Source organism: Mastomys coucha, unplaced genomic scaffold (assembly GCF_008632895.1).
Source record: "Mastomys coucha isolate ucsf_1 unplaced genomic scaffold, UCSF_Mcou_1 pScaffold15, whole genome shotgun sequence".
Lineage (NCBI taxonomy): Eukaryota > Metazoa > Chordata > Mammalia > Rodentia > Muridae > Mastomys > Mastomys coucha.
The window spans coordinates 39,776,441-39,791,501 of record NW_022196897.1 but is presented as its reverse complement, the minus strand read 5'-3'; the positions used below and the strand labels follow the sequence as shown (position 1 = coordinate 39,791,501).

Below are 15,061 nucleotides of genomic sequence, written 5' to 3'. Positions count from 1 at the left end.
TGCCCCTCCCCATAGGATGATGTCTGATGGGAAGGAGGTATTTAGTATGTACATTTGATGAATGTCCTCATGACTTTCTTGAGGCAGATCTAAGATTCTATCTCTCTTTCTCTGAATTGGAAGTATCAGGTGATGAGCAGGAACGTTATGAACAAAAAATTAAGTTCTGGACAAGGAGAATAGCCAACACACACAGGCAAGCAGGGCAGCTGAACCCGGTGCCAACTTTGAGACTACCTACTGCTCATCACTAGAGGCACGCATAACCCAGCCATGTGAAGATGGCCAGCATCCTTGTACATATAGGCTCAAGAAGAGCTTATGCCCTTCTTGAGGCAGAGCCACATCCTGAAGGATTAGGAAGGAGGGTTTGCCTGGGGTCCTGATGAAAACTATAGGTTCACTCCTCAGCATCCTGGAGAAGAAGCACGGGGAGACAATAGCAGCTGTGTCTGATTATCATGACCGTCTGCCCTCTGAGACCCACTGTAGCTGCCTGGATATCACAGGGACTCTCCTCGGTCACTGTGTCCTTTGCTTCCACCTCTCTCACTTTTGACTTCTCTCTGTCTCTCTCTCTCTCTCTCTGTTGTGTTTGCCTCGTTCTTTTTTCCCACCTCTGCAAAGGTAACAGACATGATGCAGAAAGCCCTCTTTGATTTCCTGAAGCACAGGTTTGATGGGAGGTGAGACATACAGATGTTTTTGTCTTTTGATTTTTCCTTAACTGAGCAAGTGTGATGAACTGACTTGTGGATCTGTCTCCAACCGTTACAGAGGTCTAGTAGTTAAGCTGAACTCAGTGTTCCAGGAGCACATACACTGGAACAACCTGGAAAACATGAAGTATAGCCTGAGGCCCCCAAGGACAGAAGGGCCTGGAAAAGAAAATTAATCCATTTGTTGGGTATAATGCATTTGTATTTATTTTCTCCCTTATGAGTGAGTTCATACCAATCTGGTTTTCATGAAGAAATGGTTAAAATGTTTGTTTCTGATGAGTATAATGGCTCACTGGTCGTGTTGGGCAGTGTCTTGGAATGGTGAATATGTGTAAATGCATGTATTCATGTGTGTGTGATTTGAAGGTTTAAAATGTGTAAGCAATATACATATATATATATACATATATATATGTGTATATATATGTGTATATATATATATATATATATGTATATTGCATTGTAAGAATGACATGCTGGAAACAACCCCTTAAAGAGGGAGTAATCATCACATGGACATAGGCTTCAGAATCACTATTGAAGGAAACTATACTTATTTGTACATTATTTTTAGAAATAACCTTGTTATGTTATTAGGTCTATTTTGTACGTATCCCACTACAAGCCATTATCAATATAGCTGAGCTCTCAAATAATTTTCTGCTTCAGTTCTGTGGAAAGCATCTAGAGTTCTTAAGTTTTCTAGAGAAGTGAGAGAGATCTGTATTGACTTAACAGTGAGAGCATGCTTGTCCTCAATGTGGAATGTGGTCTGTGCAGAAACAGCCACCTGAAAAAACTGAACATTTGTCAGAAGTGAATTTATATAGTGCACACTGAGAAACCTAAAGAATGTGTCCAGGTTATCACTTTAAACTGAAAAGTTCCTTCTAAAAATCTTTAAATACTATGAAATAGATTTTAGAGTTTAATCAATACAGCATTTAAAGAAAAGGCAAACATAATCATGCTTTAAGCACAAATTGTGTATATATAAAACTTAAGTACAAATATATGTATAATTTCATACAAATATGTATATGTATTTATAATTTGTCAAAGAAAAGCCTTCTGTGTAGTCATGTGAAAATAATCATTCATTTCTAAGACTAATTACAATATAAAGAAGCTGAGGAGCTGGGTGGAATGGTGGTAAGAGTGCTAATGTGCAAGCAGAGAACCTGAGTTCAGATACCTAGCACTCACATAAAAACCAGCATTGACTCTCATGTGCCTACAGCCTCACTGCTGTGTTGGAAGAGATGAGAGCCACATGAGGGCTTGCTAGTGCTGGGTTATGAAAGACTGTTTCAAATGAGTAAGGTGGAGAGGAACAGATCGGGATTCCCAATGTCTTCTATTGTGGGCACCTGCATACATCACACACACACACCACATATGCACTTACACACATGCACACGCATACATACATACAACACATGCACACACACACACATGCATACACACCACACACATATCTACATAATACACACACAACACATGCACACATATACACACACATACCACATACATACTTACACAATGCACACACAGCACATACACACACGAACACGCACAAACACACATGAACACACACATACACACACGTACACATACACACTTACACACACACACACACACACACACACACACACACACACAGAGCTGCAATTTTACTTCCAGTAATTGAGAATTGCATTGAAGAAATGGGAATGCTTGTCTGCCATTAGGTAGATTTCTAAGTATATGATTGAATTTAGACCAGATCACCTTACTAATAGACCCCCAGATGCATAATTATTTGAACATACTGGAAGCTTAATTTTACTCACTAAATGATCAGAGACAGGGCTTCCTGCTGGAGAAGAACAGGTAAGTGGTAAGGGGAACTCAGAATGTTTGCTTTACCTTGCATTTGGAGCCCTTGGCCTTTGGCTTGAGTTCTCCAGTCAGCTAAAAGGGGAAAGGGCCTTTAAGGCGTGCAGATAGTGCACATAAGAGCTCATTTCATTGGCTAGAACTTTGTTGTGCTGTGTTCTTAGCTACAAAGGAGAGTGGGAAGTACAATTTAGCTGTATACCTCAGATGAAGAGAAAACAGAGCTTGTCTTTGCCATAATCTAGTGGGCACAAAGGGTTGGTTAAAAAAAAGGAAGGCATGATTTCTCTCTCTCTCTCTCTCTCTCTCTCTCTCTCTCTCTCTCTCTCTCTCTCTCTCTCTCTGAAGACAAGTGAAAAGTTAAGCTGTCTCAGAGGAAACAAGAGGAGATATTAGAATCTTGGCAGAGGAAACATGAGTTCTTTAATTCTATTCTGTCCTCCAATAACTACCATAGATAGACAGCCAGCCCTCTTCTGTATAGAAGGTTCTGGCTACTAGGGAATTCATGTCTTAAAAATGTATTACAAAGAAACCATTAAGCCTAGACTCTTTTACAGTAGCGGCCTATGTCCTGTCCTGTGGTGTTCTGGGCCATAACTCTGATCCACAAGAGCCTTTGTGGATGGAAGGCAGCTAATGTGAGAGGCCAGGTCTTGTCTTCTTGGGTGCGTGTGCACAGTCCTTTGAGCCCTGTGTGGACTCGTTGGTTTTAACCTGGGTGCCATCACTGTCCTGAGCAGTGCTCCCACCTCTAATTCCATCACAGTCTTTGATGAGAACAAGTCCATCCTGTAACTCATCCCACACTTGTTAGGTTGTTTTGGTTCCACGTGACATTCCTATAAACAATGTTAAAGATTGAAAAACAGCACTGGTAAGAAGAAGAAACTACTTCAGAATGTTTGGCAAGGGGAAAGCTGAGTGGCTTAGTGGCTGCGAAGACTGATACTGTCTTTAATCCCAAGGCCATAGAAGAAGTTGGTCATTTAGTTGCAGCACAGGCTTGTCTTGAGTCAAGTAGAATTTACCTGCCTCAGTCACCGAATCTACACTATTGAAGCTCCTTTCAGATTAAAGATAGAATTAAAATTTCAATGTCACATTTTCCTGGGGTCTGATGAGGTTGAGTCTGCGGGTAGTGAGATCTGGAAGCAGCTAAAGCAACAGCTGGAGACAGAGGCAGGCCTGAAAGAGTCTGATGCATAGGCTTAGCTAGAGAGAAATAGGTAATAAAGATGTGTGTGAGTAGGGGGTGAACTTGCTTTCAGGTAACGAGAAGTCAGTACTCATGAAAACCTCTGCGAGCCCACTGCAAAGTGGCTGGATGGTTGGATAAGGAAGAAGTTGGCTGGGAGCGCCTCATAAATGCTAGCACGTCGTCTGTGTGGGGAATACTGTGTTTTGAGCTGTGACAATCTGCCGTGTTGTGTTTTTACCAATTAATAAAAGGAGGGAAAACAGTGCATAGTCTTGGGTTGAAATCAGCCAAGAGAGCAGTTCCACTGAAGATGTTGACACGATAAAACAGCATAAACAATACGGTCCAGTGGAAGCCTGTTCAGGGCTCCTTTGACTGTGACTATAGCATGGTAGACATCATGGTCAGAGGATACCCTGTGGTTTTCAGGAAGAGCAAATTAGATATCCATGGGTTAGGAGGCCTTCCTGTTCAACACCATGTTTCAGATCCCGATTCAAAGTCAAGTAGACAAAACCCATCTGTTTGCAATAAGCAAATGCTTGGATGATTTTTCTTTTCACTCTTTAGAATATGAGTCGCTTTAGGCCTGTGTCTTACTCAGTTTGTTTGAGTCTAACTTTAGTAATACATGTAAGAAAAAATGAAAAATGAGGGGCCAAGCAGCTCCTGAGAACCTACTGGATATGTCAGTACTCACACTGCAAGAGTGAGTCCTGTGAGTGGACTCGGTGGCACTCAGCTTTGCGGGACACAGTAGGCACACCACAAACACTGCCCAGGGGGGTGTGTTCTCCAGTGAGGTTTGTGCCCTGCTCAGCCCTGCTCAGCCCAGTACTGACAGGCTGAACTGCAGCTCTCCAGTTTAATTATTAATTAATTTTATTTTTATAAATAAAATTTATTTATAAATTTCATTCTACACAGCACTGGATTTCATAAAGACAGCCTTGAGCTTTTTTTTTTTTTTTGAGATTTTTTAGGTAGCATCATGTTGTGTCCTGAAATGACACATGAATCCTGTGAAGCCTACAAGGATGGGATCCTAAAGAAAAGGGAGCTATGCTCAAGGAACATGTAAAGTAAAATGAACAAACAAACAGAACAAAACAACCCAAAATGTCCAAGTGAAAGACAATTTGAAAGAGAAGAATTTAAGCACATAACTTAGAGAGTTGCTAAAACTTAGTACAGAGTTTATTAGTGGAAACGTCAGTTGATGACATCACAAAGCAGCCACACCGTGTAAGTGAAAACTGTTTGCCATTGCAGTTGACAAATGGAAAAAGAAACATCTGTCTTATAACTAACATCCCCTTCCACTCAGCTTCGACCACAGTTCTCCCTCCTAGTGCTGGCTTCAAACACTAGAAATAACTAAACATTTTTTTGTGCCAACTTGAATGCTTAAAATTACATCATGTCTCACTGCATTCCCCAAAGTTTTCTCTATATATGGGTTTCACCAACTCTGGGATGGGAGAGTTCATGGTGGTAGACTGTAAACTTTGGAAGATAAGATATAAGGAAATTATTCCCCTTGAATCCTTGGATCTCCAACAACTGTTTTCCTTGTATGCATTTACACACACACACACACACACACACACACACACACACACACACACACACACACATGCATCACCATGACCAAGGCAGCTTTTATTTATTTCCTTTTTGCTGCGGACCGGGGTTTCTTACGGGGTCCCTTGTTCCACGGGACTAGGGGTTCTGGCCAGGTGGGCACGGGATTCGGCTTTGACAAACAGACTACACACGAGTGGTGTAAAATTTGAGTGTATTTCTTTAAAAATGACATGAGGCTTTTACAATCATTGCAAAAGAGAAATGAAAAATCTGGCAGCTCAACAGTTGAGGTACCTCTGAGGCTATCTGAAACATACTGGGTCTAAAGCAGCAGCTATCTCCTCTGAACTGGTGCTGCATCCCCCAGGCCCAAGTGCTCTGGGCCCCGGGGGACTGCGAGAGATACATGAATCTGAGTCCTAGCCCATCTAAGTTCTAGTGCTAGTCTTGCATGTGTGTCCAAGTCCTTCTTCTTCCAGTCCTAGTGCTAGACTGAAGTCACATAGGCAAGCAACCCCCACACACCAAGGTCACCTGACTTCTAAAAGCCAGGTGTAGATAACTCTTCCTCAGTTCGTTGCCGTGGTTACAGACTAGGTGGGTAAGCTCTTCAACTTACTGACAGGCATACAAGGCAGAGAGTCTCTTCCTTCCTAGACTCTACTTCACGCATCTGTATTTTGCTAATGGAGTATCAATGGAGCCTTTTTTTTTTCATTAGAAGAACCTGTGAAGGTTCTGTACCCCAGTGTAGGGGAATGCCAGGGCCAAGAAGTGGGAGAGGGTGGGGTAGCAGGCATGGGAGGGGAGAGGCAACAGGGGTTGGTTCTTGTTGTTTTTGTTTGTTTGTTTGTTTGTTGGAGGGGAAACTGGGAAAGGAGAAATTTACATGTAAATAAAGAAAATATCTAATATAAAAAAAAGAAAAGAAAATGAGGAAAAGAGCATTCTGTCACCCACACGGTTTCCTCCATCTTTAACTTTCAAAGCAGCCTTTTTTTGTATTCATCAAGGCCAGTAGTACTTAGATAGCTTTGGAAAGGTGCTTTATAACCCAGGGAAAGCATGAGAATACACATTGGTTCATGATTTCTTCAGAAGTTAAAAACCAGGAGTTACTACGTGGCTTACGTAGAGCTAGAAAATATTGGCACTGCAAAAATTATTATTCTGGAAAAATTGAATTCTGTCTTAATCCATCCCACTTATCTACAGCCATATATGTGGTTGTTCTGGAATATGACAATATGTTTCTATTCAGATGCTCCACTCTTTAACAAACAAGGAAGCTAGAGCCCCAAATTAAACCTGAGACCCTGCCTGAAGGAGATTACATCTCAGAACTACATGAGCTGACATGACAGCCACAACCTATAATCTCAGCATTCAGGAGGCTAAGGCAGGGGGATTTCAGCAAGTGTGAGGTCAGCCTGGTCTAGAGAATGAGACTCATGAAAGGAAGGAGGAAGGAAGGAAGGAGGAAGGAAGGGAGGGAGGGAGGGAGAAGGAAGGAAGAAAGGGAGGGAGGAAGGAAGGAAGGAAGGAAGGAAGGAAGGAAGGAAGGAAGGGGGGATGGAGGGAGAAGGAAGGAAGGGGGGATGGAGGGAGAAGGAAGGAAGGAAGGAGGAAGGAAGGGAGGGAGGGAGGGAGAAGGAAGGAAGGGAGGAAGGAAGAAAGGAAGAAAGGAGGGAGGGAGAAGGAAGGAAGGAAAGAAGGAGGAAGGAAGGAAGGAAGGAAGAAGGAAGGGAGGGAGGGAGAAGGAAGGAAGGAAGAAGGAAGGAAGAAGGAAGGAAGGAAGGAAGGGGGGATGGAGGGAGAAAGAAGGAAGGAGGAAGGAAGGAAGGAGGAAGGAAGGGAGGGAAGGAGGGAGAAGGAAGGAAGGAGGAAGGGAGGGAGGAAGGAAGGAAGGAAGGGAGGAAGGAAGAAAGGAGGGAGGGAGAAGGAAGGAAGGAAAGAAGGAGGAAGGAAGGAAGGAGGAAGGAAGGGCGGGAGAAGGAAGGAAGGAAGGAAGGAAGGAGGAAGGGAGGTAGGGAGGGAGAAGGAAGGAAAGAAGGAAAGAAGGAAGGGGGAGGGAGAAAGGAAGGGAGAAAAAAGTTGTAGTAGAAACTCAGATAGATATGGAGCTCACTTGATTCAAATCTCACAGCAGGGCGAGAGTTATAAACCTGAAGCTGATGGCTTGGTTGTCTTAGAGAGTTGTTACTGGACAACAAAACTGAACCAAAAGAGAATTGTGCAGCCAGGTGACTGTGCTTCTTCCTAGGATGAAGGCTTCTAGATCCTCAGTGCCTGGAATGAAGTCGATTTTCTCCGTTCTCAGTTTCCTTCTTAGTAGAAGGTGGAAGTTGCTTACCAGTGTTTTCTGATGTCATGTAGCTCAGTTGAACTTTTCTTTTTTGCCTTTCCATTTTTCCTGTCTTTCTCTGTTACAAAACAATGAAATCATGAGTGAGCTCCACATAAGAAGAGAGAAATTCAGAAGTATAAGCTCAGCCCATGGTGATGCCCACAGTGGTCCCAGAAAATCTCCTCACAGCTTTCATTTCTACACGGGATAATTTGACACTGCCTCAAATAATTATCAAGACATAAAGGTTCAGAAACTCAGAACACTGAGGTATTCCAAGCACCTGCAGCTTACAAACCCAGGCCAGCACCACTTGGCTTCAGAATCCCACTAAAACTTCTACACGTTTTTTTGCTGTAAAGCTTGGGCACGGTGGTAGACACCTATGGCTCCAGGACAAGGGAGGCTGAGGCAGGAGGATTATGAATTCAAAGTTTTCCAGACACATATTGTGAGACTCTGCCTCAAAAAATGTTTGTTTGTTTCCAAACATTTATGTAAAGGACAGCTTTAGGTCCTTCCCAGGGCTTCTAGTCACCAGAGTCTCCAGACAGTATTAAAATGGCCAGAAACAGGAGGAATGAGAGGATGTACAGCTTAATACATGCTTCCTTCTCTGCTCTAACCCTCAAAGAAGTTCAGCCCTGGAGAAGAATAAGTCTGCTATGAGGATCAAGGGAAGTGATCTTCCCATTTTTGAACTCAGTCATGCTGTGCAGATGAGGGTAGGGGAAGGTCTGTGGATTTCTCTAATTGTCCTAGGTGGACCAGCTTTGAACTCTACAGACAATAGCTGGAAGCTGAGCCGTCTCAGGTAAAAATTATTTTAAAAAAATAAAATCTACATGCCATCATTTGATAGTGTGTATTCCAGTTGCTCCCCTCTCTCCATACAAAGTCTCTGCTTTAGTCTTCGTGACAGCAAGGTGTGTTCTAACTTACCATAACTCCAGTCTCATGCTCACACTGACCCTCAGCTATTGGGGTTACAAGTGCCCACCAGATGTGCACAAGTACCCACCAGATGTGCTCAGATCCTACGCAAACAGACTGAGGCTCCCATGCCTGCAAAAAGGAAACCATATTTTTCACATCCTACCCGCAAAACTCCTCTTAGGTCTGTGGAGAAATGCTTCATATATTAGAGATTAACTACTGAGCCAAGAAACGCAACCTAGTTACCAACTGGTTGGTTTTGGGTTTGTTGTTTGTTTGTTTCTGTGATCAAATGAAGCTTTCCCTTTTCAGCCAACAGTGTTAGGGCAGAGCAGTTGTGTATCCTGAAGATCTTGTTCAAGAGCAAATCAGCTGTGACTTCTGAGGGAACTGTATGGCTATTTCCTAGAAAAAGCATGCCTAATTCATGTTTTGATTCCCTCCTGGTGTGCTGTGTGCTTTAAAGGCAACGTGGCCAGGCAGGCCGTAATGGAGGGAGCCCATTTTCACTGGCGCAGTTTTCAGCTAAAGAGCCAAAGCCTGCCACCATTCATTGTTTCTGTTTAATAGGAGCCAGAGTCTGTTTAAAATCCTTGTGGCCGATGTTTATTGTACGGTGGTTCTGTAGTAGTATGTGAAGTGTCTACTAAGCATTGCAGCTATGGGTCACCCAGAGAGCCACATGACATTTTTACTGGCTTGTTCTGTTCTGTGTTCCTCTTCCTAGGATATCAATAACAAGAGTGACAGCTGACATTTCTCTTGCTAAGAGGTCTGTCCTCAACAATCCTAGCAAGAGAGCAATAATTGAACGTTCAAACACCAGATCCAGCTTAGGTAAGCTGTTTTCATATAGGCATGCAGTGTATGGGTGGGGAATATCTTATCCTGCTTAGGCACTGACGTGCTTGGAGAAGTGTTGAATATCTGTGGAGAAAGCCAGCCAGCAGACAGGACAGGGGCAGAGTCCTGCAGCAGCCAGAATCTTTCTCTTTCTCTTTCTCTCTCCCTTTTTCCCTCCCTTTCTCCCTCCCTCCCTTCTTCTTCCTCCTCCTTTCTTCCTGTCTCTATCTCTGTCTCTTTCTCCCCTCCCTCCCTCCCTCCTCCTCCCTCTCTCTCTGTCTCTGTCTGTTTGTCTCCCTCCCTCCCTCCCTTCCTCCCTCTTTTCTCCCTCCCTCTCCCAGTTCTAGACATTTAGAAGAATATCATTATTCTTGTGTGGCCAACTGGTATACTCAGAATAATCACACCTTTCAGTAGAAGTGGTGATTACCATGATAGGCATGCAGAGAACTTAAACTTGTCTTTTCTGGGTACTTGTTGGAAAGCATCTTTAAAATCCTCCCATAAGGGAGACTACAAAGTTTTCAATGAGCTGGTGTGTGCATAGAAGTGAGCCATTTTGAGGAATGTTTCCCTGAACACATGGAAAAAATAATAACAGTTTTGGGAGCTGAGTGAGGATATGAACATCTGTAATCCCAGCACCTGGGAAGTGGAGTCAAGAGAATCAGGAGTTCAATGCCAGCCTAGACTTACATAAGACCTTGTCTCAAAAGCAAGCAAGCAGGCAGGCAGGCAGGCAGGCAGGCAGGCAAGCAGAGCTAATTTGGGCACAAGGAACATCACTAGTTCCAAGGATGCCAGAGCACTCCAGTCTAGCGGTAAGGAGTATTCACTAAGGGCCTCCAGCTCCGGATTCTATGACTGCCCCAGCTTTGTTTACCAGTAACAGATTTACGAAGAAGCTTCCCTTAGACCCCCTCTGAGAACCTGTCTGATTGTTGATTTTCTTGAAGATGAGATAGATAAATAAAAATGCCTTTGTCTTCTTTATGCCTATAATTTGCTTATTATACTGTGTATACATATTTTGCAAATACTAGGCTCACCCACTATGTAATGTGGACTTCTTCTGATCTACCCAAGTTCCACCACAGTTATGACACAGGGCCATTGCCCAAAGGCTTTGAGTGTTGCTGCAGTGAATATGAACCCACACTCCAGTTCATTGCTGGGTGCAGAGTAAATAAAACCCTGGTGTTTCTGAGCTGTTTGGACCGAGACTTAGAGTGCCTTGTAGGTTCTGGTCCTGGGGCAGTGCCGTTTGTATTATTGCCTTTCCATTTCTTCATAAAAGTATTAAACATGATTTTACATTATTTTATACTAATATGTGAGACTTGGAACTAAAACGATGTCACCTTGTTCTGCTGTAGTTCTGCCTAGAAGCTTCTTAAAACTGTGGCAGATCAATTAAAGCACAAATTGAGGACCTAGCCCAACATCCTTCTGCTGAAACTGACTGTAGTAGAAGTTGGCTTTATTTTCCAAATGCCCTTCTTGAGAAGAATTTCTTTTTAAATTGTTTCTGACATGCTAGGAAAAAAGGGATATATGTTCATTATTACTAACAAATGTAGACTATTATCTCATAAGAACTTGGCAGAGATTTCCTTAAATAGCTATCCTGAAAGCTGGTCACTGGAGAGTCAGCATGGAACCTTTCAGGTCATTAGTATTTGATAATGTGAAAGTGATATGTATCTTGTCTACTTAAACTCATATTTTAAAAGAAGATTATCTATTTATGTGTGTGTGTGTGTGTGTGTGTGTGTGTGTGTGTGTGTGTGTGTGTGTATGTGTGTGCCACATGTGTGGAGGTGCGTGAGAAGGCCAGAGAGATCATCTGATCCCCTGGAGCAAGATTACAAGTGGTTGTAGTATGGATGCTGAGAACCAAGTTTAATCTTCTGGAGGAACACAGCGAGTGCCCTTAGCTGCTGAGCCACCCCTCTAGCCCCCATAATTATACTTTTTAATGCATTAAATGTCAGTGATTCTTTAAGAAATGAGAAGCTTCTGCTTCTATGCAAAGTCTTCCCCTTAGTAGAATCTAATTCAGATTTGGGACATGACTCACTACATGGAGTGACCCATAAACTACATGAAGGATTTCTTGTCACTGGTCTCTATTTTTTTGAGACAGTATCAGTTTTTGAGACTGCAGTAGGGAATGCAGTCTAGGCTGAAACTCACTGTGTATCCTGGGATGACCTTGAAGTCATGATCCTTCTGCCTCAGTTTCCCGAGTATTGCGATACCAAGTATGCACCGCTAAGCTCAACTCTACATTTCAGAAGAACATATACTTTGATCATGTGTTCTCCTTCAAACAAACAGGAAGCAGCAGCAGCAGCAGCAGCAGCAGCAACAGCAGAGGGGCTTGTAAGCCACAGTAGCACTAATACATCTCATCACAATACTTGGGAGGTGGAGGCAGGAAGGCCGTAATTGGTTTGACCTACATGGCAAGGCTCTGTCCCAAAACAAAGTACTTGGATTGCTTCAGACATTTGAAAAGAACTAGCATTTTTATTTGACTAATTTAGAAGAAGCAGATTTGGGTCACCTGACAATTGCAATTAGCCAGATAGGTTTGAATCAAGATACAGTTCAGCATTTGAATATAGTCAGCTCTGTGTGTCTGTGTGTGTGTGTGTGTGTGTGTGTGTGTGTGTATGTGTGTGTGTGTGTGTGTGTGTGTGTGTGTGTGTGTGTGAGATACTTATAGTAACTATACCTTAGACAACTCCATTGGCTCTAAAGCTTAAATTCAACTAGACTTGGCAATCTCCTGATTGTCTGAGGAAACTCACAACAATTAGCCAGGATACAAAAATGTGTGTAACAGTCCTTTTCCATCCCTCAAACGTGTTTCCTAAATGTACATCTTGTTAAAAGCAACCCCCAAATGGAATCGCCATAGCTATGTAAATAATGCCATGCTAGGCCGAGTGTATAAAGCACACCAAGAGAGCTGGCTCAAGTTCTTCTACCAGGGTTTTATTCTAAGCACAATTTTATCTTTAGGAAAGATTTTTAAGAAGAACAGACACTGTGTGGTGTACAGCTTTTATCTCAGTACTCAGGAGCCAGAGGCAGGCAGACCTCTGTGAGTTAGAGACCAGCCTAGTTGACATATTATGTTCTAGGCTAGCCAGACCTACATAATAAGACTATATCTCAAAAAGAAAAAAAAAAAGATTTTTGTTAGACAGGTCTATGAAAGCCCAAAACAGTTTGTTCTACTGTATAGACAGACACACACATCTGAAAGCTTACACTATTTCTTTTTAAGCATAAGTAATAATTACTGAGAGTAACCACTACCTACAATTTTATTGTCTCTTCTTTTAGCGGAAGTACAGAGTGAAATTGAAAGAATTTTTGAGTTGGCAAGATCTTTGCAATTGGTGGTTCTTGATGCAGACACCATCAATCACCCAGCACAGCTGATAAAGACATCCTTAGCTCCTATCATCGTCCACGTGAAGGTCTCATCCCCAAAGGTAACCATTGCATTCCTGTATATGGCCTAGGAGCTTCCCTCTTGAGGGTTTTCTTGGCCCTTTTAGTTTGGGGCAGAAAAATGTCTCCAGAGTCTGTTAATGAGCGCCTTTTAAAATAGTACTCAAGTCCTATGGATCTGAGGGTAGCTGAGAATAATACTACATCTCTTCGAGAGGCTCCTGCTGCTGTCAGCTTGATAAAATACAGAGCTCAAGGAAGGAAAATTAAAAGTAGACTCTAGTTTTTCATAGGCTGTATATTCCCTCTTGGCCAATGTCCTGTTTAATATCAATTCTTAAATCACCTATATTCTCTGCCCAGTTGAGAGAGGGAGTACATAATCCAGAGAGAGGTCTTATGTAAGGTGAAAGATTGCTGTGTAAACATCTCCTACTACAGTCCTTCTTATCTCTGTGTAGCTAGGCTCCTTGAGGAGCATAGTTCTTCCTTGGTTAAGCATAACTGCTCGTGATGCTACTGAATGACTGGCATAGAGGGAAATGGCCTAGATACCGCTTTTGATTTTGATGTCCTTTTATTTCTTACACTTACTTAGTTGTTTTTTTTTAGTCTGTGTGTGAACTTGTGCTGTCACAGCTTATATGTGGAGGCCAGAGAACAATTCTTGAAAGTAAAATTCTCTCCTTTCACTATGTGGGCTCTGAGGATTGAACTCAAGTCGTCAGGCTTGGTAGCATTCACCATTACTCACTGAGCCTTCTCACTGTTGCCACTTTTGCTTTTAAACAGTGATGGTGTTCTAAAAATAAATATGAAATAGATAACCATGAGAGGCGTTATCTTAATGCTTAGCTCCTTTCCAAGGCCTAGAATGAGTTTGGTTTGCCTAAATGCAAATTCAAATCCCCACCCAAACAGATGTCTCCTTTTGTGGTTAGAGAAAAGCCTAGAAGAGCTGTGACTTGTCACCCTCCCCAAGTTCTGAGCCTCTTGGAGGGCACTGCTCTTCTATAGTAAGTGTTGGACTCCCAACCGTGGTCAGGTAGTTCTGGAGTGTAGGTAGAACAGACCAGTATTCCATTGACCACTGGAAGTGTCTTTGTCCCTTGTCCAAGCATCCTCTGCAGTGAGGCTGTCACCCCACCCACACTGTATCACCGCTATGGTTTCTGGAAGTCCAGGACCAGGCACTTGCATGGACCCATGCACTAAATCACAGAACTTCATGAAGGAGCACAGGAGAAAGCCACGCTTCAACATAAACAAAACATGACAGAAAGTGTACCACCAAGTGCAACTATAGCTATGACCAAAGCCGTAGATAGAGCCTGTCTTATGTCCAGCAATGTTTAATACAAATGTTTTACCTAGGTTTTCAATCCTGAAAGAGTTTGATCAATTTAAAATTAAATCAAATATCTCATTAATTACTGAAAAAATGGCATATATAAATGACCTTGATATCTGGCATGAAGATAATGAAGCATCACTGAATTGAAAATATCAAAATATTGACTTGACATATGCAGGAATAGACCAGCTCTTTCCCTTTGACAGGAAGCTCTGAAATCTGCAAGAGACATAAAAGTCTAGATGGGAAGCAAGGCTGTTATCAGGACCCCACAGGGAGCTAGGGCAGGATGGCTATGTCGTGTCTAGGCCCACAGGGGATCAGCACAGAGATTCTAAGTGGGTGATTTCTCACACTGTAGATCCTTTTTACTAATCCTCAGGGTTACATAAACTGGAAAAACAACCTGAGCCCAGTGTATTTGGTTTTCTTTCAACTCGTTGACAATCCCTCGGGTTCCTGTCATCTTGTCAGGTTTTACAGCGGCTGATTAAGTCCAGAGGAAAGTCCCAAAGTAAACACTTGAACGTTCAACTGGTAGCTGCCGATAAACTGGCCCAGTGCCCACCTGTAAGTAAAATCTCTTTTTCTCTTAATCATTGATGACCATATAAGAGGGAGGTTTTTCTTTCACTTTACATCATGGCTTCTATTCTACAGAGGTGGTGGCGGTGGCGGTGCTGGTGGTGATGGAGGTGGTGGTGGTGGTGATGGTGGTGGTGGTG

The 15,061-nt window shown here is 42.7% G+C and overlaps 1 protein-coding gene across 7 annotated transcripts in view; it reads left to right on the top strand.

Moving 5' to 3' along the window:
• Positions 1 to 15,061, top strand: part of Cacnb4 (calcium voltage-gated channel auxiliary subunit beta 4) — a 267,899-nt gene that overhangs the window by 229,278 nt on the left and 23,560 nt on the right. For all 7 annotated transcript variants that reach the window (XM_031370256.1, XM_031370257.1, XM_031370255.1 and 4 more), the window contains 4 exons: positions 628 to 686; positions 9,399 to 9,508; positions 12,872 to 13,023; positions 14,811 to 14,906. In XM_031370256.1, coding sequence (XP_031226116.1) covers positions 628 to 686; positions 9,399 to 9,508; positions 12,872 to 13,023; positions 14,811 to 14,906 — 417 coding nt within the window. The remainder of the gene's footprint in view (positions 1 to 627; positions 687 to 9,398; positions 9,509 to 12,871; positions 13,024 to 14,810; positions 14,907 to 15,061) is intronic.